The sequence below is a fragment of the Macrobrachium rosenbergii genome, chromosome 28, assembly GCF_040412425.1.
Source record: "Macrobrachium rosenbergii isolate ZJJX-2024 chromosome 28, ASM4041242v1, whole genome shotgun sequence".
Lineage (NCBI taxonomy): Eukaryota > Metazoa > Arthropoda > Malacostraca > Decapoda > Palaemonidae > Macrobrachium > Macrobrachium rosenbergii.
In genome coordinates, this window is record NC_089768.1 from 13,145,788 (window position 1) to 13,173,503 (window position 27,716).

General features: G+C 37.3%; 1 protein-coding gene and 1 long non-coding RNA gene across 6 annotated transcripts in view; one reads left to right on the top strand and one right to left on the bottom strand.

Annotated features, from left to right (window-relative positions):
• Positions 1-27,716, top strand: part of LOC136854046 (uncharacterized) — a 46,561-nt gene that overhangs the window by 8,327 nt on the left and 10,518 nt on the right. For both annotated transcript variants that reach the window (XR_010857605.1, XR_010857606.1), the window contains exon 2: positions 12,081-12,188. This is a non-coding gene — a long non-coding RNA (uncharacterized lncRNA). The remainder of the gene's footprint in view (positions 1-12,080; positions 12,189-27,716) is intronic.
• Positions 171-26,997, bottom strand: LOC136854042 (piwi-like protein Siwi). 4 transcript variants are annotated; one of them, XM_067130102.1, is made up of 18 exons: positions 26,885-26,997; positions 22,884-22,973; positions 22,321-22,576; positions 21,801-22,012; positions 21,392-21,493; positions 20,499-20,602; positions 19,311-19,458; positions 16,727-16,882; positions 14,100-14,348; positions 12,940-13,090; positions 11,225-11,366; positions 10,219-10,375; positions 9,715-9,834; positions 8,989-9,157; positions 8,320-8,441; positions 7,085-7,242; positions 4,482-4,632; positions 171-1,298 (listed from the first exon to the last, which is right to left on the bottom strand). In XM_067130102.1, the coding sequence occupies exons 2-18, from the start codon at positions 22,968-22,970 to the stop codon at positions 1,182-1,184; spliced, it is 2,601 nt and encodes an 866-aa protein (XP_066986203.1). In that variant the 5' UTR covers positions 22,971-22,973; positions 26,885-26,997; the 3' UTR covers positions 171-1,181. The 4 variants fall into 4 exon arrangements, with proteins under 4 accessions (XP_066986203.1, XP_066986205.1, XP_066986202.1 ...); XM_067130104.1 differs by having other exon boundaries at positions 22,831-22,973; positions 26,885-26,968; XM_067130101.1 differs by having other exon boundaries at positions 26,719-26,950.

Genomic DNA, 27,716 nt, shown 5'->3' on the forward strand with positions numbered 1-27,716 from the left:
ATCATCATACGTACTTGACAATTATTTGTAAGGATTTCAGCCGCAAATACCAGTTTACAGCAAACCCCATTCGGTACTGTGTAACTGACAGACAATAACGTTGCTTAAGAGCGGTTGATAGCAGCTGGCGTAACAGATAAACTTTAAACGAGGAAAAATGATAAACTATCTTGGGGAGCAAAGGATTTGTTTTTGACAATAGACCAACATTCTCATCACTTACAAACTCGATTGATGAAATAAGATTAACGTCAGAGGACTGGTTGAGTTACGTAGGAACGAATGAGCAATACAACCGTTACAGCTTGTCAATATACAGCATTATTTTCCATGCTTGCAACGTTATTCAGTACGCTTCCTTAATGCCATGAGCCACTGAATTCTCTTCGTTCACTTTAACTAAATCATAAACACAGTGTGTTTTTAGACGTTATTTAGTGTATAATTACTACATGTAATTTGTTGGGTTATCTGAAATCTGAAAAAAACAGTTTTAGGACTATGTAATAAGGAATATATTTTTATCACAAAACTATCAGAGAAATAGCTGTTGCTTTCTGCATGCATCGAATATAAAACTCGCAAAAACGCATTATGTACTGTATATTATGCATGTAAATCTCTAATCATTATCAAAACATGCGGATCTGAAAAAAAAGTTAAACATTCCTCAATATCCTATTTGAATATTCTTTCGATTTCACATGTAATCCACAATGTCTTATTTCCCAGTATATGTAAATAAGATACAGTAGAATATCTCATGTTAACCTTGATCGTAATTCCATTCTTAGTGGTAACAAAGCCTTAGTTCTTGGAGAACGTGATGAATGTTCTTGATGTGTAGCCGAGGTTGGAAGGACGTATGAAACCAGTCCCTGACGATAATGCAGGTGTGTGTGGGTGGGTGTGGTGTGTTGCCGGGGGGGTGGGGGGTGACAAGCTACCCCGTCTTCAAAACCCCAGGATACATGAAAAAACCGATAAACTCGTTGGAATGTAAATAACCAATCAAACAGTCACACCTGCACAAACAACAAGGTTTCCAACATGTTCCCATGCAGGTACGATGGTGAGAATGGGCTTGTACACCGTACTGTTGTCGTGCTTCTCTTGTTTGGGAAATAGCAGAAACCACCATGCAGTGATTTCTGATTACACTTCTTTACGAAGGACTGAGCTCACAAATACCAGAGTTTGTCAGCAAGAGAATGATGAGGCACATCATGAATCGCCTGTCCGGTTATGTATGCTAGTTTGTGTGCATACAAACAAGGTGCTGGAACACGCACGGGCCCCTGAAAAAGACAGACAGTATGTGCTTGTAGAAAATAGACGTGTATACATTATATATATATATATTATATATATATATATATATATATATATATATATATATATATATATATATATTATATACCGAAAAGCTCTAAAATCCGATTTTGTTTTGTTTTTTGGAGTGAAGTGTCTATTTGCAAAAGTCAGGCAGTGCAGCTATATTTGAAATAATATAATGAAACCTGTTTTTCCTACTGTATCCAAATACAGTAAATTGCTTATATTATCGACATATTACAGAATATAAACATTGCAGTGTTTACATTCTCAAAATCTCATCTGAGTCGTGCTGACATCCTCATTGCCATTAGTTGCTAGATGAAACTCATACTAATTGTAAATTAACAAAATTGGGTTTTGAATGTGCAAAATATTAATTCAGTAAATTTTAAATTATTTAAAGGGATGATATCTCCAGCTGCAGGCGTCGATTTCAATTACTCCAGCATTTAATTCTTTTTTTTTTTCGTCTGCAGCTAGGTATACCGTCTTATGACCTTCTCAGTTGCGTGAAAGATGAATAAAAATTGATATCTATTTATGAGAGTCACCACTGAGAATTAGTAAGTTGACAACTCGCGTAACTGTTAACTAACGTTAATAACTTCGATAAATGCCACCGGCAAACAGCTGTTTCGTGATTCGGTTGTTAGGTCAGTACTCGCTGTTGTTTATAAACAGTGTTTTGCATGAAATACTAAGTGGTTGTTAATTTTAAGATATAATTAATCATTAGACAAGCCGCAAGTTTGGTAAGCCTAGTTGAATTTTCCTGTTTGCATTTAGCCTACTGAACTTAGCTTTTAGGCCTGTTACTTAGTCAGAAGCTAGCTTGGATGTAATATGTATTGCATACGGAATCTACCGACACTCACAGGCATAGGAAGCCTATCCCAGTATAATATACCGATACGACGCTCGCTAATTAAACATAGCATAGTTTAACCTAGCGAAAATGCAACTTAACGATGTTTTGCTGACAAAATTTTCAGGGTCGCATTCTCGAGATCGAATGAGACAGAGTATGTACGTTAATTACGGTTATTTTGATGCTGTATATATTTTTAAGGAAATAGAATGTACTAGAGTGTGTATTTATGGGCGAGCTTCAATTCCGAAATCCGAAACAGCTGGCCCTATACAGTTTCGGATGAGGGATTATGAACCTAAAGAATATGTATGCGTACGTGCATGTATATAAATATATAAAATATATGTATATGTATACATGTGTGCATATATATAATTATACATACGGTATATATATATATATATATATATTATATATATATATATATGTGTGTGTGTGTGTGTGTGTGTGTGTGTGTGTGTGTGTGTGTGTGTGTGTGTGTGTGTGTGTAGAGTATTATAGTCTGGAAGCCCAGAGCCCCTTGAAACTAATTACTGATTATGGGCGCAATAAGTTAAGGAAGCGTCGGGTATTTTCTAAAATAAAAAGACTGGTTAACAGTAAAAGTATACCTTAGTTTAACCAGACCACTGAGCTGATTAACAGCTCCCCTAGGGCTGGCCCGAAGGATTAGACTTATTTTACGTGGCTAAGAACCAATTGGTTACCTAGCAACGGGACCTACAGCTTATTGTGGAATCCGAACCACATTATACCGAGAAATGTATTTCTATCACCAGAAATAAATTCCCCTAATTCTTCATTGGCCGGTCGGAGAGTCGAACGCGGGCCCAGCAGAGTGCACCGAGTACGGTATCGACCGGTCCAATGAATAACTTAAGAGGAGTAAGTCACAGTGGTAATTATTTCATGAAAAGGAAATATATACCTTTAACAACGTTAAAGTTACAAGTGTGGATCTCGGCTAGCACGCTGTTGGCCCAGCGTTCGACTCTCCGGCCGGCCAATGAAGAATTAGAGGAATTAAATTTTCTGGTGATAGAAATTCGTTTCTCGTCATAATGTGGTTCGGATTCCACGATAAGTTGTAGGTCCCGTTGCTAGGTAACCAGTTGGTTCTTAGCTACGTGAAATAAATTTAATCCTTCGGGCCAGCCCTAGGAGAGCTGTTAATCAGATCAGTGGTCTGGTTAAACTAAGATATACTTAACTCTACAAGTGTGGAGAAATGTGCAAATGAGTGTAACGCATAGAATTAAGATGTTAACAAGTTAAGGTGGGGTGGTAGTATGCGCAAAAAAAGTTTTTAAGTTTGGACATAGCTAATATTGTGAACCTAATAATGCTCTCCATTATAGTACTGTATTGGGTAATTGTGCATTTCCCTACGTATCTTGTACATGTTCATATGTTGAATATCAGAAATCCATACAGTTCAATCTGGGGTAAGCTACAGTTTAAGAAGTTTTAGGCCATCCTTCACCAAATTATATACATATTTGTTGTTAGAATGCTGCTTATTACACTTCAGAAATTGTTTATTGGGTTCGAATTCACAACTAGTTCTAGGTAATGGACGAAAGGTTGGCGTCATCGAGTATTAAAATCACGTGGCTAATAAGATTTTCCTAGCTAGGTAACGAGGAGCCTGCCATTGCCTTTCTCTTGCAGTTAGATTTTTTTTTCGTTTCATCAGATGCCTTGCACATTGTAACATGTCTCCTGTCTTTCAACTAGAAAAATACTCTTTAGGCAATTGATTGTAATCTGCGACTTGTTTCTCCTCTGGCTTTTAGAATTAATTTACAACTATAGCAGCGTAAACGCGAGAGGGTCGGGTCTCCCCTGGTATAGAAACCAGGTTTCCGAGTTTTGGTTCTAATTGAAATCGCTTGGAGAGCGAATTTCGAAACTACTAAAATTAAGGATGACGTTTGAGAACTGCAGAAGAGATCTTCGTTTGCACAGACCCTCTAGACTGCTCATTTATGTTAATGCTCCACAGACGTAGAAAGAACACCATCTATCTTTTTTGATAAGAAGTGGTATCCATATGGCTGTCCCGCCAGTCTCAGAACAGGACTGCATGCTCGAAGCAATCAAATGTTCACGAAGCTAGAGCTATACTTACGTAAGGTTCCCGTGTATTAAATTTACTATTTAGGACGTCCAAGAGGATGATTTTCATGACTGTGACATTTGCAAACGTAATGGACAAAGGGAATCTTGATAAGAATATGAGAAATAATAGTAAAGATGTATACATCCTTACCATCCAGTTGTAGTACAAGTAGGTGAGTTTGTAGGCAAGGCGCTGGTGTCTATCAGCATCCAGGTTGGAGTTAATGTCTTCCAGAATGTTGTACGATGTCGGCGTTGCAGTTCCCTGTAAAACCTTTTGGCTTATAAGGTAAAAATCATACCTGTGGAGGAGAAAGACATTTTATTAGCATATTACACTATAGCACTAGAGAAATATTGCATATTCAGAGAACACTCGCGAGCTCACTGTCAAGATACAGCTCAACAGCTCACAAAAACGTCAAGTATTTGTGGGATAATGGGTCACATGTATTCCACCCTGTTGATTACTGGACAGTTTTTTCATCAGGCTGTTAGGGTACAAGGTTGTGTTACAAATGATTACATGAATTTTAGAGGATTTGGTGACACTGCAAAAAAAGTATCAAACGGTAAGTTATATAATCTTGAATTAAGTGAGAGCTGTTACCAAACAACTTCGATATGACTTACACAACCGTCCCATGTCCGAACTAGAAAGATATCCGTCTGGATGAAACTAAGGTACTTAATTCGTATTGGTTCTTTTGCATGCATTCAGTAGAAGCAATTACGTGCTTCTGACTTCTAGAACAGTGTTTTGGAATGCACCCAATATACACTCTTTTGAAGTACATTTGGTCGTGGGAAGTGTGTTACCAAGTCGATTTCGCTCAGATAATCTTCGTGAGGTAACGATTTGTTGTTTCCTTGGATCATCACATATCTTGCACCTTGCATCGGATGGTCTGGCTGTTGGTAATGCCTCTCGACTATTGCGAGACTATGCCTCTTCTCCAGCTTGAAAAGTAACTACTACCTGCTCCTCCCTCCTCCATTGGAGAACCATCCTTGCAGTAGTATGCCTTCTCTGTATACTGCCCAATTTAAAGCTGCTCAATTTCTTTAAATAGTCTTTCTTTATCGGTACCTGATTAATTTTTCCTTTCTTTTGAAGCTGACAACGGTAACTCTATCTCTGGCACCTCCAGTGGATGTCCACTTTTTACTTCCATCCTGCTTATATCCAAGAAAAACTTCACATCAGAAGAACTTTGATTACCTTTATTAATTGTCTTCTTCCCGTGACCCAGGTATTCTTCAGTGACCTCTTATAGCGGTTCATTAGTTAGTCTTTCATTGGTTTAAAGTTTAAGGACAAAGTAATCTCCGTATACCGAACCTAGCGTCTCCATATAGGTTAAACACCTATGTATTCTATTTATGTCTGACCGCATATTTGAGGCTGCACTAACTTGTTGCCGACTAGTAGCCTAGAACTAGCAAAGTGAACCTTTGTGATTGGTAAGATCTGCCACTATGCAGTCCTTAGTCTGACCCGTTAAATACAGTCCCTAAACTGTTTATCTAATTTTAGCATATATACGAATGTTCTTCCAACTATGTATTGTACCTTAATTTCCTGCTTCATTCTAATTCTTTTTATCATCTTGATATCGGTATTATCTTTAACCTTTGGTCACTGTGGCTGTTTTTATATGCTTTGAGAGGTTTTTGTGTGTGGTGGTGTAATACCCACCAAGCAAATATCCATTACTTTTACATAGCTGCTTTCTTTGGCTTTCATATCGTGTATTTTTTTGTTCCCGTCTTTTTACAGCATGATTATGAAAAATGTGTTGAGAATATGTTTTGGATTATCCGCTTGGTTTTCGGCAGAGTGGTCATTACCTTAAGAACGGGGCCTTAGCCGATCGAAGTCAGTTAGCTGTGTTTGTTTTACTTATATTTTAGTGTGTCATGTCTATAGTCTTTCGTGCATTATCTACCATTTCCGCGGCAGAAAACGTAGTGTTAAAGTTCAGTGTCCACTGAAAAAAAAACCCGCGTACTCTTGATAACCTGTTCCTACTATTTAAGGTTATAGACTGGTGCTTTCAAGGGCGTTCCGCACTGCTGGATTGAATCTTGTGAACTCATTTGACCTTAGAAATTTTTTTCAAGAACATCACCGTGACGAGTTTTCTTGGTATCATTTGCATCATATTTTTGCTGCAAACTAACAGGATATGAATATTTGTTTTCTAAGTTACGTGTATTTAAACGTGCTTGGTGATGTGCGTTGTTTGGGGTTGTTCTGTACCAATAATTTTGTTGTTTGACTGTAGAACTTTCGTAGTGTAGGTAGACCTGATTGTTAAGTTGTGATTTCTCAGTAAATATCTCTCATGCAGTGCACTGTGGGCATTACTTAAGGTTCTTTGCAGCGTCACTTCGGCCCCTAGCTGCAACCCCTTTCGTATCTTTCATTGTACCCCTGTTCATATTCTTTCTTCCATCTTACTTTCCACCAACTCCTATCAGTTGATTCATGGTGCAACTGCTAGGTTTTCCTTCAGTCACACCTTTCAAAATTTGTACCGTCAATTTCCGTTTTCAGGACTTGGCCTCTGGCCTAAACTCTCTCTCTCTCTCTCTCTCTCTCTCTCTCTCTCTCTCTCTCTCTCTCTCTCTCTCTCTCTCTCTCTCTCTCTCTCTCTCTCTCAGTAAATATGAAATTTGTCTTTTTTAAGAATCAGAGGGATGATAACATCATATAAGACAGTAAGGAGATATCAAACGGGCCTCAATTACCTCTCTGGAAGTGTTAGAACATCGTCACAAACCGTTCCTGAGGGAGGGTTAATAGGGTTGCCAGACTGTGCTCCTTGTGCAAACAACCGTGTATTGATCCTCTTGCTAACCACAAGGAAGCTAAAGCGAGGAGAAAAGTTGTTTGCTTCAAAACAGGCCTGAAAGGAAAGGAGTCATGGTAAGTTTTACTTTCTGTACAAATGCCTATGTGCACTGATGTCTGTATCAGAATGCATTGTCTTAGTATAGTCGAAGGTTATTTTAGAGGATACTCTTTATGCTTCAGAGTTTATACTTTATTGCTTACTCAGAAAATATGGCTTTTGACCTATAAATAACGGGGTTTTCCAGTATTGCTTAGTGTTAACATAAAATTTCTCCACTAGGTATGAGAATTCTACGACCGTTTTTTTGTTGTTTACGTAATTTTCATCATTTGCTTAGACAACGTAAATTAGCATTATGTACTCATGTCACATCGCAACCTTCTAAGTCTTCATTTACAGAAGTGAACTATAACGGTATTGAGTACGTGCAATGAGATTAGTATTGTTAATGTATAGGCGCTTTGAATAAACCCCATTTAGTTTTCAGTTGAACTTGATGATTTGACAGACAACTTATGTCGACTGTGCTGACTGATGCAGATAACAATAATAGTAAACGAGCAGCTTCTACTATCCATTTCAGGGACCGTGAGTCATCGTTTTTCTCAAATATCAGACTAATTATTTGATCGAAATGGTACTTTGACAGTGTACAAAACACCTCCCGTTATTTTTGGTAATATAGTGCATTGTCAAATTTTTTGGTTAAGGCGTTTACTCCTGACTTACATGGTGTTGCCAAGCATCGCCAACCTATGCATTCGATCGTCCTTTATCCACATCCCTTTCCTCCCTCTCCCTTCCCATCCTCATCCCTCCCTCAGCCCACTTTCCTGGCCTCCCCTCTCCGGCCCCCCTTTCCTGTCTAGGGGGGATAGTGGACGTTCGATTGCGTAGAAGAGTCCCGCTGACTCCTGCGAATTTGCCTTTAAAAGTCAAGAGTAAACGCCTTAACTAAAATCATTTGACTATATTACCAAAAATTAGCGAGAGGTGTCTTGTACACTGTCAAAGCACCATTTCGATCAAATAATTAGTTTGAAAGATATTTGAGAAAAACAATGACTCGCAGTCACTGAAATGGATAGTAGTACATGGTGTAACTACTTGACAGCGATAGTCTCTCACCTTTATCGCATTTATTTCGATATTCTTGACATACTCCAGCTGACCCTGGCCAACACCATCCCTGTACACGATGACTCGTTCAGGGAGCGTCCCGTTGACTTTACTGTAGTGATACAGGGCATCTGCAATAAATTTCAGCATTAGAGCTTTCTCGAACTACTGTTAACAGCACAGTAGATAAAGGTTCTGTGAAATGATCCATTGTTGTTGAGGAAGTCTGAAACTGCTGCTAAAAATAAGAAATTATATCTATTTACAAAGTTAAAGACCGGTGCTTTTGTTGTGAAACCGTTAGCTAATTTTTTTTTTTTTGGGGGGGGAAGGGCTGTACTTCGGGCTTTTCATAAGTTTTACAGTTCCTTTTAGGTACAAAGTTAGATGGAAGCATTTACAGAAAATTGTTTAAATCGAGATATATTACTGTTCAGATGTTATAATAGTACATTTTGGTGTACTTCCAGTATCAAAGTACACTCAATGGGTTTATCATAAAGCTCCCAGTGAAAGATAAATATCAGGCTTATCGGTCTTAGCATTTACAGGGTAAGGATGAAAAATGATGCCGTAATCCTAAAATTCTGGGTTATGCAGTGCAGTTTGGGGCAAATTTCTGAGACGACTTTACACCAAGTGAATTGATTGGGAAAGCACAAGCAATAGCAAAGTTACTTTGAATATTAGTACAGAAGTTAGAAGTCAGTTCTTCGTGGTTGATGTGTCTGGATACTTGACCATAATATCGAGTCAGATTCTTGTTGAACGAAGCCACAACAGCTCCCCAGGAAGAGCCCCTCCTTGTGCTGTCGTGGTAGGCATCATACCCAACCACCATTGTATTCTGAAAAAGTTTTTCATATGAATTAACCATGGAGCTCTTGATATGAATGACATTCAGGAAGATGATTAGAAACCATCAGAAATGCAGTACAAAATGGATAAAGCGTAAGAATTCAATATGCTCATTCGAATTCAGGTAAAAAACGTCATAGGAAAAAGTGTCACAGGAAAAAAAGTCACAATCTTTAATAGATAGCGACCCCTAAGGGTTTTAACCCTGCATGCATCCACCTTTGCGGCGTGTTCAGTACAAGCCCGTTGGGAATGACCGTAAAAACATAAACAAAAGACTGTAAATATCATAAAGATAAGATAATGACCTCCAAGAAATATAGTCGTAGATAATGACCCCCAAAGCCCTTGGGCGTCACTATGTAGGAAAGATCCAAAATATTTTCTGTTTTATTACTTTAGTTGCTGTAATTGCCACCATAAATTGAGACGCTTTTTCCTGTTACTTTTTTCCTTAGCCCAATTTATGACCTTTTTTGTGACTTTATTAACGGCCACCGCTCATTCAAACGCTTTTCTTGAATTAATTTTCTAAGTATTTATCACCTGGAATGGAATTTGCACGTTCCAAATTTCGCCTCCAAGTTTGCAGTTGATCTGAATCGCGATTTTGTTGACGACACTCAGTTGCCTTTGCTTGTTTTGCAGACTCTTAGCTAGAACCATCTGTAAATGTAAATGTCAGTGAATGAAATTGCTTTGATTGTTATGAAGTGTACGGGTGTAATCGGACTTATAATTTGACATTTACATCACTAGTGCTTGACACATCATGAAATAGTTGCATAGGTCTTTGTGTAACAAGAAAGAGAGAGGTACAACCAAAAATTGCAAGCAGGTAGCGTCCCTTGTTTGGTCAAGTTAGGTGCTTGCTTATCACTCCATTTTTATGCCACCTTACCTGTTATTGACCTTAGTTTCATGTGCTGCTATTTAAACTTTTTTTTTATTTACTTTGAATGCCAGTCAGAATAACCTTATCCTGAATGTGAGCAACACTTTGGAAAGAAGTTTTATTGCAGTAACGATGGAATAACATTTGGAACGTACCTGTGAAGGAGTAGCCATGACGACCGAAATGTGTTTTTTGATGGCTGCGTAGCGATCAAGTCTGCTGTTAGGAAGCAAGCACACAAAAAGCTGAACTGCTTTGTGCTTTGAAACTGCCCTTATGTAATCTTGGGTGAAATCCTGTTGCAGACATTCACTGCGGAGTGAGTCAAAGTATTAGGTTTCAGAAGTAAAGAAATGTGCATTAATTTTTCTAATGACGCCGCTGACATTTTATGTGGAGTCATAAAAATGCAGATTTACGAGAAATACATTAAGGTAGATGGAACTGAAACCAGCAATTTCTTGTATTCAGCCTTAGTTGACAAAGAAAACGGTTTAGAAAGAAAATGTAAAGTTATGGTGGACTTAAACGAGTGCTCACGAAACTAATCTCGCAGTGATCCAATCCTCTCACAAGAAATCCCAGTTAAGATTACTACTCAGGGGAAGGTAGGTATTATTACTATTGGGAATAATGATTTCCAGTCCAAAATTGTATCGGCAATTACGCTGAGAGCAGTACGTTAAGTTCACTAGAGTGGATGATCATTAAACGAGTTTGAGGGGCATTAGAATTTTTACGAATCCTAAACAGTTCGCAGATCTGCGAGCAGTCATTTTAAAAATTAACTAGCAGTGTGCCTGGTACACCAATAAACATGCTTCACATTACTAAAAATGCAAAGGCTTATCAACATAAGTAAGATAAAAACACAACGTTTCAACATTTCTTTAACAACAAAATTGAATTTAGTTAAGCTAACTTCAATCCATCATTACGTTATTGTATCTTTAAAGAGGACGGGGTTGGAGGATGTTTTGAGTAGTTCTTTTGCACCTCTATTAGTAGTTTGTGAAGACTATTGCTTCCAAGACTTGGCGGTTTTGCCTCGAAATATGACTTCGAATTCACGCTGGTTATTCACTTTCCTACATAATGTCTGTTGGACTGACAATCGGGAAAGCTGAATTAATGAATGTAAACAAAGGGAAAAGAACTTACAGCGCTGGCTGGGTGAACACCATGCCTAATGATCGGCTGACTCTTTTAAGCCCCATTAAAAGATCTTCAGCCTCCTGCTTCTGTCGTAGTGGATATACCAACACCCAGTTGGTGATTTTCTGCGGTACGTTCAAAGGCAAATCTGTGTGGTCATTGTAAAAGTATAATAATTAGATACCCTGATGCATGAAATACTCTGCTAAGTATTGTTGTTTAGGTATTTTTGTTAAAAGTTTTAATTACATATACCCTCGTTTTGACATAGAAAGAAACACTGTAGCCTTTCTCTTATAATTTGTCGTCAGTGAGTCTCACAACTTATTCTATACTTATGTTACTTTTTTGAAGGACAAAAACTTTTTTGAAGGAAAAATTTGTTTTTCTTTTGAATTATGAAGATTTTATTTTATTGAGTGGGACGAGAAAGTATGTGAAGGTCAATTTGTGAGGTTTCACGCACGTGGCGCCATTAAAAGTTAAAAGTTTGGTATAGCATTATCAGTGTTTAAAAATATATTTAAAATGAATTAGAACTCATCATTGACATGAATATAATTTACAGTATCATATTTTAAGTAATTTCTCGTTTAGAGAAAGAACATGATGGAAAGACTGGGTTTAAACTTCAATATTAGTCATGAAAGTACTGGAAGTGAAATAGCCCTTTAGTGAGTACATGACTGTAGCTATATATAGCAACAGGTGAGCTTGTATTACTCATTCTTAGTAATATATATATATATATATATATATATATATATATATATATATATATATATATATATATATATATATATATATATATTATATATTTAAATATATATATATTTAATATATATATATTTCTCTCTTCCAGAACGAGATCCCAAGAGGACTGACATGAAAAATTCATCAAATCGGGAGAAACTGTCCTGGATACTTCAGTCAATGAGCCAGCACACACTGGTCATTTAGAACTGTGGGGGTAAGTGAATGATTTACCCAAGACTCGAAAGTGAGCTGTTGAGTTTTTAACATATGACTAGACACTGCAAGAACGTTAGAGGAACTGATACGAGTATATAGGAGGCCCTAAGATACTCTTGGAGCTCCTTTATAGATTTTTGGTACAAGCATTGAAAGCAAAGGGGATAGCTAGGCCTAATCTCCAGCCAAGATCCTTTCTGGTTACATTGGCAGAATTTCTGTTGAATCTGGTCTGTTACAAGGTTATTCTAGGATGAAAAGGTAGATTGAATTTCAAAGGTAATTTTCGCGTTGTTCACCTTTGTTTCTTACTTAACTGCCTTTCTGCATAATCATCAATCAGGGGAACGTTACATGGCAGGAAAGGTAAGGGTAACCAATAAATGAGTTTCATTTTGTAAAAAAAAAAATTCAAATGAGAACGCCCGCGTTCTAGTACATTTACTTTATTTTTGGTTCGTCTGTAAATATATTTTTTAGCCTTCTTAATAATGGAACATAAAATTTAAATGTTGCCTTACCAATCAGAACATTAATATCGGCAATTTTATTTAAGTTTTGTTTTGTTTTTAAGCATGTCTTCATATAGTGATCTCATGTGTATCATAAGTTATCATCCTGATAATGATGCGATAGTGACCATGAGAGTTGGTCCCAAAGAGTGCAAATGCCAGCCGGACTGGAACATGACGCCTCAGAAAGATTAAGAGTAAAGCAGTTACCTGAAACTCTTTGAGAATGTGAAATACCTTTTACATCCTTAGTCCAGTCGGGGTCAATTCCTCTGAAGGTGATGTTTTGCGTCCCTTGCGTGACCACTTCCGGAGGTAAAACTCTTCCTTTCACCTGGCACAAGACTTGGGAAAAGCTCAGGCCCCATTGCTGAAGCTCTGCTTTCGCCTGATATACAATAAAAAAAAAAAAAGAAAGATTGGAGCTCGCATCCTTAGACTCAAAATTCTAATAAACGCTGCAACGAGTCGCATCGTATTATTATTATTTTTATTATTATTATTTTTTTGTTACAATAACATGCGCTTCCAGTTTTTGTAGTTTTGTACAAGAACGTCTTAGATATATATCTTTAACTTACTGAAATGGAGATCATTTTCATCGTGGCTAACATTTGAAGTTTTCTCATATGCTTGTATAAGATTGTAAGCTTAATTGAATACTGTAGTTATAATTTTGTCATTATAAAATTATAATTTGTAAAGAATAATCTTTTATCATGAGATTGGGTTATCTGCTGTGCTAAAATATAATTGGGTTACCTGTTGGGCTAAGTTTTAACGAATTAAAAAATTTTTAGGTTTTGTTTTTGATATCTGGAAGCTAAGAATACTGAGACTATTTTTTTGTGGTTGTTTCAAAGCGAAGTATTGTAAGCCTGCAGTGAATAAGAGAGTAATCATAAAAATAAGTGATAACATCATTGATGAAACGTAAGCAATACTGCACATATATTTTAGTCCTAAGTTGGCTATGTTTCACCAAGCCCCTTAAAGGAAAAAAGTTAAGTATCCCTTTGTTTAACCAGACCACTGAGCTGATTAACAGCTCTCCTAGGGCTGGCCCGAAGGATTAGATTTATTTTACGTGGCTAAGAACCAATTGGTTACCTAGCAACGGGACCTACAGCTTATTGTGGAATCCGAACCACATTATAACGAGAAATGATTTTCTATCACCAGAAATAAATTCCTCTAATTCTTCATTGGCCGGTCGGAGAATCGAACGCGGGCCCAACAGAGTGCTAACTGAGAACGATACCCACCCGGCCAATGAAGAAAGGTTCACTTAGAAGAGTTGAAATAAAGGGCTATAAATACACTCTTCCGTGCCATCATTAATAAATGCCACCAGACACTGAGTTTGCTGTCGACCCACTGGGAATCAGTCAATATACCTGTTCATTTTCGAAGAGTCTGTGGTTGAATTTCTTCAGGGCTGTCACCCTCTTGTCGGGAGACATGCGCGTCCACCCGGCGAAGTCCCTCATGAGACAATAGTCATTCCTCATGTCCTCGGAAAGTCCGGTGGCAACGCACAGCTCAGGGATGAGGTAAATGTTGCCTTGCCCCCTGCGCAGGTCCCTCTTCTTGGGCTTCGACATCAGCAGGGGTTGGAAAGGGTCACGTATCCTCACCTGGTAGGTCTGCGAATGAGGTCACCAACCTTTATTTTATTCTTTAGTGAAGCGGAACTTATTTGTGGCTATGTTAGACAAAATTATCGTTGATATTTTTGATGTTGAATTTTATATTTTACTTTTATTATTAGTTAACGATGACTTGTTTCTTAGGCCATCCTATAGAAGCTTATTGTTACATTTACTCTCCGATGAGGAGAAACAAATCCCGAGAAAAACGGAATACAATAATTACCAGAATAATGCTTGCTCTACAGCTATATTGCTCAACGATATATTATTATTTTCAGTCGGTTGTCCCTTCTTGAAGGAGCTGACATTACAAAAAAAAGCAAAGAGCAGCCGCTGCTACGTGCATCTAACTGGTGAATTAGGGAAGAAAACTGTATGCAAAATAAATTTCCACAGCCTTACCCCTTGACTACCTCGTACATCAGCTCACTCTCAGTCTACAGGAATTGTCCCCGTAGGGGGTTAGTGTCGTCAGTGCGCCTCACGGGATGCACTGTAGGCATTGCTAAAGGTTCTTTGCAGCGTCCCTTCGGCCCCTAGCTGCAACCCCTTTCATTCCTTTTACTATACTCCATTCATATCTTTCTTCATCTTGTTATATCCACCCTCTCCTAACAATTATTTTATAGTGCAACTGCCAGGTTTTCCTCCTGTTACAACCTGGAGACCTACCTACTCTAAACTTCCTTTCCAACGCTGAATGACCTCATAGGTCCCAGTGCTCGGCCTTTGGCCTAAATTCTATAGTCCATTCCATCCCATTCCTACAGGAATTGTGAAGATGTTTCGTTTTAACTATTTGTCCTACCGTCAACCCAGCAATTTCTAGGTCTCCCTTTCCTCTTCCTTCCTGTCTTAGAATCTGCTTGTTTCCATATAGTATAGTATATATATATATATATATATATATATATATATATATATATATATATATATATATATATATATATATATATATATATAAATATATATATATATATATATATATTATATATATATATATTATATATATATATATTATATATATATATTATATATATATATATATATATATATATATATAAATTATATATATATATATATATATATATATATATATATATATATATAAATATATATATATATATATATATATATATATATATATATATATATATATATATGTGTATGTGTGTGTGTATGTACATATATATATGTATATACACATGTACATATAGTTTTCTGCTTTCCCCCTTTTAGCCCCGCTTACTCTATTCCAAAAGTTTTGCATTGATCTAGACACCTTCCTTGCCTTGCTCTATCGTCTATCTGTGCTTCCTTTCTGCTTGGAAGTAGTGAAATGAGTTGACCACTTCCAACCTCTTTACATCTACGTTGATATTCGTTACGCACTTTTCTTTGGTTATCTCCTGAAATACCCTCCCTGTAACATCCATTTTCTGATTTCTTCTCTAACACACATTATCAACTTTTCATAGGAAGACTCACGTTTAAACTTTTTTATGCACTTCTCTTCTCTTTCCCTCTAATTAACGCTGTATCATCTACCGTACAAATTACCCACATAATTTAACTGCTCCCTCTTTTCATTTTAGGAGCCGCAATAACTTACCACGCCTTAGAATATTTTATATAAGGGTCTAAACTAGTCATTATTCCAATAGCATAGTTTCACACTGGTTTCGCTCTCGTATTAAACTGCCTAACCATTCTTAAGACAAACTCTACACCTAACCTCATTAATGTACTCAACATCCTATTAGTTTCATAACAGACTTTCGCTAAGAGTTATGCTTGCATCGTAATTTGCCAAGTTTTTTTTTACCTCAGTATTCCCAAAGAAGTGTTTTATTATAAACACTGATTCATATACCATTTGTCTTCCCCACACTGCTCACTATATCTATCAAGGCTTCGGTCATGTATCTCACTTTCTTAATTACTGTTTTTATTGTTACTACAAGTAGTAGCAGTAGTTACCACCAGTGTCTCTGCAGTTGAGGTGTAGTGGAAGTTAAAAAACTTCAACTGTGTAAAATTTTCATTCGAACCTAAATTTACTTTTTCATAAATTAAAAACACAACGGGTTTGATTATGTTTGGGGGTTAAAGTCGCTCCATCAGTACAGACTAATTATTTAAAATACTTAAATACTTTTAGTGGAAAGTGGTCGGCCACTAAAATAAAAAATGGAACCCACGTGGACGACACTAAAAGAGTGGATACGAAGTGGTTACAGGGTCTGTTTATTGGGCACACCACTGTGCAAGCTGGTATTATCAGCTGACCACTAGGGGCTGACCCCTTAGTGGCCAGCCACTTTCCACTAATTGTGTAAAGTGTTCAGGCAGTTTTAGCCAAGTGGACGGACCTTCTGGTAATAATCCATGTAGGTGATGTCTTCCCCCTGACAAGTGAACTTGCTTCTGGCGGTGATGCTCCACGCAATGTCATCGATTCTGTATGTCCGCTGGTTGTAAGTCGTCATCACTATCATCCCGAGCAGCTGCCTGCACGCTACAGCTTTCTGAAGATACAGGGGGTTTAGTGTTATTTGACATCGGGGAAGTACGTCGTTAGTATAAATACGGTACTGTATTTTTTAGACGCATATTATATGCGTCTAAAAAATGCAGTGTTTATACCAACTATAATAGTTGCGCATGTGCACACAGGACAGTTATTACGCTTGAGGAAAAACTCATGAATAGATACGAATAGTTTCAAATATATTTATTTATCCACGTGTGTGTGGTACTACGTGGATAAATGAATGTATTTGAAACTATTCGTGTCTATACATATGTTTTTCTATCGAGTATTAACTGTGTTGCAGCCATCCTTGTTATGAATTCCGTACCGAGATTCGCTTATGAGAAGCTAATGTGCTCCAGGCCTCTTTAAATTTTGACTCTTTCTCAGCTTCATCGTTGGCTAGATTTAAACGCTCTTCCATGGAATCGAATGTTCACGCTAAAGCACATATACGTAAATGTATAAATGTAGAAGTACCTAGATATTCATGGACTTTTATATAAGCTGTGTATACTAAAATTATATCGTGAACAGTCAATTGCAGTGGCTCCCCAGTGATCGCTTAGTTAATGTTTTTTGGATATGCTGAGGATTTGTAGTTGATGTAGGCTTAGGAAACCATTACAAAAGGCAATTCGGTGTTCTCCTTAAGAGTTAAAAAACTGGAAGTTAGTAGAGAATGTAATGTAATAGAAATAAAAGTCAATACTGAATCAGTAGCCACGAAGCTGCTTATATATATATATATATATATATATATATATATATATATATATATATATATATATATATATATATATATATATCAATCAGCTACAAACGTCCTTTAATATCCAATTCGCTCTACCTCGGAAATAATATATTTTCATATATGTTACAAAAGTACGTTCGTTCGTGCGTTACATAATGAATATAATGGGAGGAACCGTTGTTCGAATCGGACTTGTGAGATCCGTTTCATGTGTGTCTGAAGATGTGTGATTTTTCACATGGAGACTGTCCCAGAGGACTTGTGGAGTGAGTAAGAATACATATACGTTTTTAGACTTTGTTTTTCAGAACTGTGAATACACGGTGTCTCCTGTGACAGTGGAAGATGTATTTCTGCAATTTTTTACATTTTATGATTTTTAATGTGACGTTTGTTTTTTTCAGGTATTTCTGTTCCACTCCATTCCTATTCCTTTTTCCTCTCTCCTCCTACGAGGATGAGAGTGGTGTGACATTTGAGATGACCTGTTTTAATTGATTGACGTGTTCATGTTTTGACAGATGAGTTATTTTCTGTAATTGGGGGTTTATGATTTTGGAGCATTATTTCCTTAGAAGATTTTCTGATAGTTATGTGAAACATTGGATTTCATTCTTCGTAATTTTTAAGAAGTTATTTTTCGTTGATTTTGTCAATAAAGGGTTTTAGTTTTGTACTTAGTATCTCAGTCCAGTAGTCCTTAGATTTTAGTTAGGGAAAGATATAACTTATGATGCCGGCTCACGTTACTGCTATCACACAATGTCTCGGAATAAGCGAGATCAAACCTCTGTTCATAAAACAGAGACTTAAATCAAGTATAGGCTCAGAAAGGGCCTTTACAGAACTCAGGACTACAGTTTTTAACTGTAGTCCTGAGTTCTTGTCCTTCGCTGGTTCGAGCCCACGGGACGACGAACTTATTATCAACTAAAAATTCCCCTTCGGTAACATATATGAATATATTATTTCCGAGGTGATGTATTAAAGGACAAAGCTTACTGATTGTATATGAATCACGGTGATGTGATAAAAAGTCATATATATATATATATATATATATATATATATATATATATATATATATATATATATATATATATATATATCAATATTTATGCTCATATGATATACATTTGATAAGCTTTCAAGATATATTCTGAAGTTACTTTGAGAGTATTAATTTCAATGCCACAGAATTGCATATTACAATTAATGTCTATAGCTAAAAAAACAAGCAGATGTACTGATATTCTTAAGGGAAAAAAACACGGCGAACATTCGTGTTTTAAGGCAACGAAACATGGATAATGTTATTTCATTGGCATTGTCATCTTTGCAAAGAATATATTGTGCTAGTTTGGCCTGTTATCTACGCGAGTACGAAACATGGCGGAAGCTCCTTGGGACGCCGTGTTTAGTACTAGCCCCTCGGGGATCAAAGTATTATATACACCCATTTCTGTATTGTGTGGGCGACAAATTATATTAATAAACGATATCTTCCTACGGCTGCCTACTTTATACGTTATATATTTACCATACGGTGTTTAGTACTAGCACCTCGGAGAGGGTGACGGTGTAGATAACATGCCAAAATAGCACCGGGCAAAGGGTACATTAACGGATTAGAAGTCTTAGAAGTTCACACCTTGGCACGAGTACTTACGAAGGTGTCCGGTCGTTCGTTCTTTATCTTTCTCATGATGTCGTAGATTGAGTCTAGCCTCAGGAACTTGTGTATGGTGTCCGAACACATGAGGATGTTATGTTCGTGTTGTCGTATGCTCGAGATATAGCCTGGCCAAATGGCTAACCTGTGGAAGACAATAAGAAAATTTTTTTCTCTCTCTCTCTCTCTCTCTCTCTCTCTCTCTCTCTCTCTCTCTCTCTCTCTCAAAACTGTCTTGCCTGTTGGGAACTAAAAGTATGAACTTAGGTCTTAAAACCTTTGTAGAAATAACATTATATACATACATACAATACATACATACAGTACAGTACATACACACACTCACAAATATCATGCAATATCGAATGATTATGGACTTGTCACAGTAAAAAGGCCCAGTTTCGAATCCTGATCCTTATCAGTTATAATTCCCCTTAGGTGTAAGTTCATCTGAAGGTAGTGAACTCAGTGCTAAATGATATGCGTGGCTTAATATGTTAACAGAAAAATGTCACGAGTGTATGAGTGACAAAAATTTACACACACACACACACACACACACACACACACACACACACACACACACACACACACACACACACACACAATGTGGCTCAGCTAACCCAAGATTTTAGTTAGCTCTTTTGAGTCTGTGGTAAGGTGGAGAATGCGATGGTACACACCTGTAATGTTTGTTCGTAAAAACAATGTTCCACCAACAAAATTATTCATAATTACGCATTTGTTAATGTTTCATCCAGTACATGGTAAAGGAATGCTGCCTCAGTTAAGGCTTTATAGAATTAGACTGACTTTATACGTCTGTAATTAACGTGTACTGTGCTTGAAAATGACGCAACAGTATTTCTCCCGTAGGGAGGTAGTGCCGTCAGTGCACCTCACAGGGTGCACTGTAGGCATTACTAAAGGTTCTTTGCAGCGTCCCTGCGGCCCCTAACTGCAACCCCTTTCGTTCCTTTTACTGTGCCTCCATTCACATTATCTTTCTTCCATCTTGCTATCCACCCTTTCTTAACAGTTTTTTCATAGTGCAACTGCGAGGTTTTCCTCCTGTTACACCTTTTAAACCTCCTTTACTCTGTTTTCGTTTCAGCGTTGAATGACCTCATAGGTCCCAGCGCTTGGACCTTTAGCCTAAATCTTATATTCCTATTCTATGCTTACCTGTATTTCTGATTCTGTATTTCAGCCTTGCTGTCGAAGTAATGTCGGCCTATTTGAGTGAGCCCCAGGTATTCGTAGCATCTTCGTATCAATATCGAGAAAATCTGCAAGCGTATAATATTGACGAAAATTATATTGATAATTGAAGATATGAGCCTGAGGGTATGAAGAATAAAATAGGTCCCTCCTCACTAACTTTATTTTATTTTTTTTCTTGTAACATCTTTGTATTCGTCTGGTGTCATTGTCAAAAAGTGGCTTGAATGGACACATTAAATCAAAGTCTCATGGATATAGCAGAAAGAGAGGAACAATTCGTAAAATTCTAAGTAAAAAAAAAAAAATTATGGATTCAGTTCCACCAAGCACTGTATCAGCTACGGTGTTTTCGTCATAGGTAATTACTAATCTATTTTTTTTACATAAATTTGTTATTTTATCTTTTAAGTGGCCAAAATTGTAACGTCGGGGTATTGCAACAGCACTGACACTATAAAATCAATTACAAAAAGTTTTATAAAATCAATTGCAAAATAGTTTTATAAAATCAATTACAAAATAGTTTTATAAAATCAATTACCAAATAAAGTTGATAAACTGGTAATCATTCTGGTTATTTTTATACAATAGCTGTGCTGGAAGAATATTTTCAAATTGCAAGGTGGTGGCAGAGATTAAAAATTGTCAAATACCCCTTCGTTTCCACTAATTCTCTCTCTCTCTCTCTCTCTCTCTCTCTCTCTCTCTCTCTCTCTCTCTCTCTCTCTCTCTCTCTCTCTCTCTCTCTCTAAATTTTGGAGAAAAAAAAAAAACGAACGACAGGTTTAGGTGCACAGCCAGCAGCACTATAATACTATTCTTGGTCAATGAAACTGCGGTTTTTTTTTATTTACCTGTAAAAACTGGGTATCGGACGAAGGGATTTCCTTGATGAAACGAATTTTGACAGTGTACGGGGAACCATCCTCCGGTCGCTTTGAAGCCAATTCCAGCGGCTGTTGGAAAATTAGAAGTATCAATATCTGGCATTAATTTCGCAGTTAGGACCACTGACAAAACTTGAAGGGAAATCGTTTATTTAATGTGTGTTTCATGTTTATCAAACTATACGGCCATTGTAAAAATCTGCCAGTGAAATTTTGCTGCCATCAGATTTGTTTTACCAGCTGCTCTCGAAAATCACAATTGACAGAATGATCAAATGTATGCCACTGGCTAAAAGTAGGAAAACAATATAACTTCCTTAAAGTGATATTGTTTTCCCAGCTTTTGCTGGAAATGGTCAAACTGACAGATAAGTACGTCATCCTGGATTTTGTATGATGTGTAGAGCTGATTGCCATCGAAAATGTAATTTCCGAGTGCTTGTGTATGCTGCCTCATCAGCTGCTTTTTCACGTGCGTCCTCTCTTCGTCTGGCGTGAAATCGACGTGGTACATGCAGAGTGCCCAGTCCGGACGGGCATTCACTTGGTAGTAGTTGGAATGCAGCATGATGGGTTGCCCAGTTATCCCTGTCTCGGGAACAGAAAAGTGAAGGACACTTGGGGAATAAAATGCTTTCAGGTCACTCCAGCTCGTTGCTTACACCGAAGGGATGATTGCTTTCTTTCATAGGTCAGATTATTGGTTTTTTAAACTAGTGTTTTGGTCACTTCTTCGAGTCAGAATTTATATTGATTTTGGACTCTTTTTTTTTTGCATATGTAGCAGCACTGAGTTGATATTGAGGTATCATAGTTAAGAGAAATAGGAACAAATGCATTATCATTAATTTCTAAGGTAAAGTCATGGATGACAGAATGCCTTCCTCTCTTCTAACCTTTCTTGCTTGTGAAAGTCGGGGGTTTCGTCCAGACGACCGTTTCCAGCGTTTCGCTCATTTTCGTAAGTGCGTCCGGCCTGTTGACGTTCGAATAGCCTCGACCTCTTCCCCGTCCACGAGCTCCCCCGCTGCCTCTTCCTCTTCCCCTACCTCTTCCACCAAAGTCCACCCTTCCGCCTCTCGCCCCCCCGCCCCCACTTCCTCCCGGAGGTTGCTGTCTGACTTGCAAATTGGCCATTTGTTGGTCCAAACCCTGAAAGATTACAGGAAGAGTTCTTTGATTTGGACATAACTCAGCGGTCATCAGCACATGGACATTGAACATGAGCAGCTTTGCATGAAGAAATACTCGAGTAGGCCTAGTTCATTCTTCATCAATAGTTTAGTTAATCGTATGCATAATTATTTCCAGTACTCGTTTAATTATAGATCAGAACATCAGATCCACGCTTTATCTTGTTTTGAACACTATTTCATCATATAGCAGTGAAATTATTATACACCTACCGTGGGACAAACGTTAAGATTCAATTTTGTTTGAGAGAAGAAATGTTGCCTACCTGGCCAGGCCTTCGCACATTTTCTGGTTGTTCCTGGGGCTGTTGTTGGCGGCCCCTTGCCCTGCCTCTTGAGGCCCTCCCAGTCATCCTCTGAGAAATTTCAAACATGCTAAGTAAATGGTTGAATTTATCGATAATGGCCTGTATTATGAATTGTGGATGCATATCAGATGTTATTATTCAGTTATTGGTTGATGAAAGGTAAATTAGGCTTTGCTCATATAAAACAGAGATTGGATAATGCATTTATGCACAGTGGACAGTGAGTGTGGGAAATGTTCCAATGTGACCATCCATAAATCTTTCTCCTGATAGATAAAGGTTGTGTTTTGCAGTGTAAATTTGGTATAGGCCATACTTAAGCATAGGTAGTCATTTAGTTTACCACCAGGGTACTTTACAATATCAGAAATATTATACTTAAGAACAGTCTTCGTAAACTTCAAGGCCAGAGAGGGTCAGGTGCAGTGAAACCTACCCTAGGTCCTACTCTCAAGCCACAAACTGATAGAGCTGAATACTTTCATGTGCAAGTATAGTGGGCTCAAATCATAGTCTTATCAGAATTGGTGATTTATGGTCAAACACGATTTTCAATTATTGGTGTATTTGTAGAATGGAAACAGTTACATAGTAGTATGATCTGCTATGTGCTGGAATAGGTTAATATGATTCAAATGAACGCAAATAGGCCTAAGTGCTACTCAAGTATTTAAGTATTAACTATGGCACTATGTCAGTTAACAAACAACTGTGTTAGCTAACCAATACACCATCACAAAGAATATGCAGATCAATTTTAGATAGTTGAACTTGGAAAAACTTTGCGTCTGCAAGAAAAATAAAGGTATTTTTTTAATATCAGGTCTCGATATTGAAGTTTTTACTTTGTTCTCAAGTCTCCTTAATGCTCCTCAATGTTTAGTAAGAAAATCATACTAAAATGTATTGCAAATTTAATATTTACTTTTACAGAGATATTTACCGACAAATGTTACCTACTTGTTCTATTTTTAGTTTTTTTATGACTTTCGACGGTCTTGCTAGTTAGAGAGAGGGCTCCCAAATCCAATCCGATTTTTTGCCCCAGTGCAATTTGGTTAAGGATGATTTGCATATTTTGAATGAGTTTTATTTTCATCTGGAAATTTAGGTACATGGGCAGTGCTAAAACCTGATTATTTCTTAAGTTTCTAAGGTTTCTCAAATCAAGTTGGATTTGGAATTCAGGCGTTGCTTGAAACACTGGCTCCAGTTCTTGATCATGGTTCTTTTGGTGTTCCTTAGATTATTTCAGTTGATTTGATTAATTTTTTTTAGCATATTTTGAATATTTCTGATGTTCATTTGGATAACAAATGCGGGGTTTTAAAGATAACTGAAACACCTTATCTCCTAAAATTATGGGGGACCGCAGTAAGAGAGTAGGATTTCTGGATGGGAGAAAATACACGAGTGAAGTACAAGAAGGTGTATTCTAACATCCACATGATAATTCTTCTGAGTTCTATTTCTGACTAAGGTAAGGTTTACTGAACGTTTTTAAAGTGACACTACACAGTAGAGAAGTAGGACCTGGTACCCCAAATTATGTTATTCGAGAATGGGGGTCTAAGGGGAAGCTCCTCCCAGCCAGGATTAACATACTGAGCTCTGTTAATCCTGCTCCTACCCTGATAAGGAAAAGGCAACCTACTGTGCATTGCAGGGCCGTGTCTAATTGATTTTCGTCGATAAAATCTTACCAAAGCCTCGGATATGGATCGTATTTTGGAAACAGCTATTTGAAGCCACAGCCTAATTGGCAAACATATGCAGGGATGTCTAATGTGGATAATTAAGGCACTTATCAGAGTAAATCAAAGAAATTTAAAGGGAAACTTAGCTAAATCCGGCAGGCTTGTAGATAGAGGCTAGTAAAACGTCATTACTGAAGGCCCTCCCACTCATTGACGTACTTTACTAGACTCAGATGTTGGTAGTAGTAGTATAAGGAATTTTTACATTGCTTCACACACTTAAACACCTACCTTACACTCTCTCTCTCTCTCTCTCTCTCTCTCTCTCTCTCTCTCTCTCTCTCTCTCTCTCTCTCTCTCTCTCTCTCTCTCTCTCATCTTTTCGATGAGTCTCTCAACTTATGTTCTGAATTTTAATATACCTTGTTAGTGTGTATGTAAGGAAGCGTTAGTAAATGTATTTATTGTATGTACGTGTTCCAGTATGAGAGCATGTTCCTATGTGTAGTTTTTAATTTCATTTTAATTCGTTCATCATCATACTGAATGATCCATTGGGTTCCAGTGCTTGGCCTCTGGCCTAGACCTGATATTTTAATCTAATCCTTCGGGCTAGCCCTATGAGAGCTGAAAGTCAGCTCAGTGGTCTGGTTAAACTACTTTAATAATAATAATCTAAGTAGGGTACAATAAGAGAATGGGCATGAAATGAGAATATTAATTGTGTAATACAGTTCCATGGCGCAATTCACGCTTCCTTTAACTTGAAATATGCACCAAGTCTTACAGTAACACTCTGTGAAAACCATTGTTACTCTGGAGTTTCTGTTGCTTCTTATTGTCTCAAAAGTTCCAGTTCACGTGTATACCTGCTTAGTCCTGCTAAATGAATGTAACAACGCAAGTGTTCTAACCGTAACTTCTTTAATGCATGATCAGTCCCATAATAAATCCACAGTGCTTGGTATAGTAATGTGCTATACTCCCCCTTCATTATTTTATGTGTGCGCCTGTGTCAGTTTTGTTGCCTCTACACGCTTGATTCACTGACTTGAAACTGACACTAATGTTTGTTGTAGGGCTGTTGAGTGGTTATCAGTGAGTCTATGTATTCCCGGTTTTATCTATTTATTTATTCTTTTATGGATTTGAAGTTACTCATTCGTTCAATTTTCAGTTATTTTCATTATTTCATTTACATCGTTTATTATATATATATTTCATTTAATCATAACCACATTGTAGTGCTGGATGATACTCGTAACTCATAGTCTAAGCACTTGGGCTATGCCCTAAATTTTTTAATCCACTAATCCATTTATAGTATATTATCTTACAATTTCGATAATTATCGCATATCCTACTCATGGTATGGCTTATTGTAGAAGAGGGTCAAATATTTGTGTTTCTACGATCATTATCATACTACTGGGAACCCTGCTATTACGTTTGATGTCATAGTTTACGTCACAAGTAGCCACTCTCTGGTGCTTAATAAATTTAACTAAGTTCCCTTTAAATTTCCTTGATTTACTCTGATAAGTGCCTTAATTATCCACAGTAGACATCACTGCATATTTTTGCCAATTAGGCTTGGCTTCAAATAGCTATTTCCAAAATATGATCCATATCTGACTTTGGTAAGATTTTATCGACGAAAATCTATTAGACAAGGCCCTGAAATGCACAGTAGGTTAGGTGTGGCTTGGCTAAGTTACAACCATATTCATTTTAAATTACAGTGCCGTAGGTTAGGTTAGGTTAGATTAGGTATGGCATTTAAGCTTCCTAGTCAACAATCAGTATCTGCGCCATTTGATTATAGACTGTCGTAGATTGCTATCTCGATTTCAAAGCAGTACCTGCAGACTCCTGTAACAAAATTTATTACCAACATTAACCCGGAAGAAAGCGAATACCGGTAAAAACCGTAAAGTTGTTCATGATTCCACTGAAGACATTTTTAATAAAAAAAAAAACAAAAACAAATGTGGAATAAATGTGCCTATCATGCAACTGTTTTGGCTCTTGTGCCTGACAGCAGTTGTAACCCGTTTTACCCACTTTGTTTAAAAATAAAAGGTTCACAAGCTCACCAGAAGTTTGTAAGAAGCTCACAAGACATGCAGATTTTCACGGAGAAATCGGCTTCGCTTCTAACTTCGATCTAGGCACATGCCAACACCTGTTGCTTTAAAGTGATCAGTAAAACATAGATAATCTGGAATGCATGAGGCTCTTGGATATCTGTAGCCTACTTACTTGTGAAAAGGTGCAGGCTTATTGGGAAGAATATCACACAACACTGGTAACGGGAACGGCTCGCTTGCTACAGAAGGTATATGATACTCGAGTGCTTATCATTTGAGAGTCTCCTCTGAATGATAAGATACGGGGTGGGATTTTAAAATATAGAGTACAACTTGCACGTTATCTCTCTCTCTCTCTCTCTCTCTCTCTCTCTCTCTCTCTCTCTCTCTCTCTCTCTCTCTCTCTCTCTCTCTCTCTCTCTCTCTCTCTCTCTCTCTCTCCTGCTTTTATGTGGTACAGGCCTATTGTTTAGAAAGATTATGTAACGTTGATAGTTCTGTGCCTTGAAATGCAGATACTGAATTCGAATGTAGCTTAAACATACTTTGATGACATTTTCTGTATACATGGCTATATGAAAATAACAGGTTCTTAAAGTATTTTTAATTTTTCTTATGCACGTTTAGAATTTTAAAACTAAGATCACAGCTTTTACATAATAATGACTCTGTACATATATTTAATTTAATTTTCGTTAAAATTGTTTAACACTTCGTGAATAAGAATTTAGTCTGCTTATCTTTAGCTGGTTCACTGTTCTTGTTGGGCAATGCCACATCGCAGTCTCTGGTGGTTAGTGAGTCCAGTAGTCCATATGACACCTTATTACCACAATTACGGCCTTAAAATATTTTGAAAACCAAGAAATTTCATGGGCATAGCTTTCTTATAATAGTGTGGTTTCAACGCTTACTTGTTATTTTGTTAGGCCTATTATTTGTTTCTTCGTTATCTTTTGATAATTGGGAGATCAAGAAGAGCAGAGTAGACCGAGATATAACGA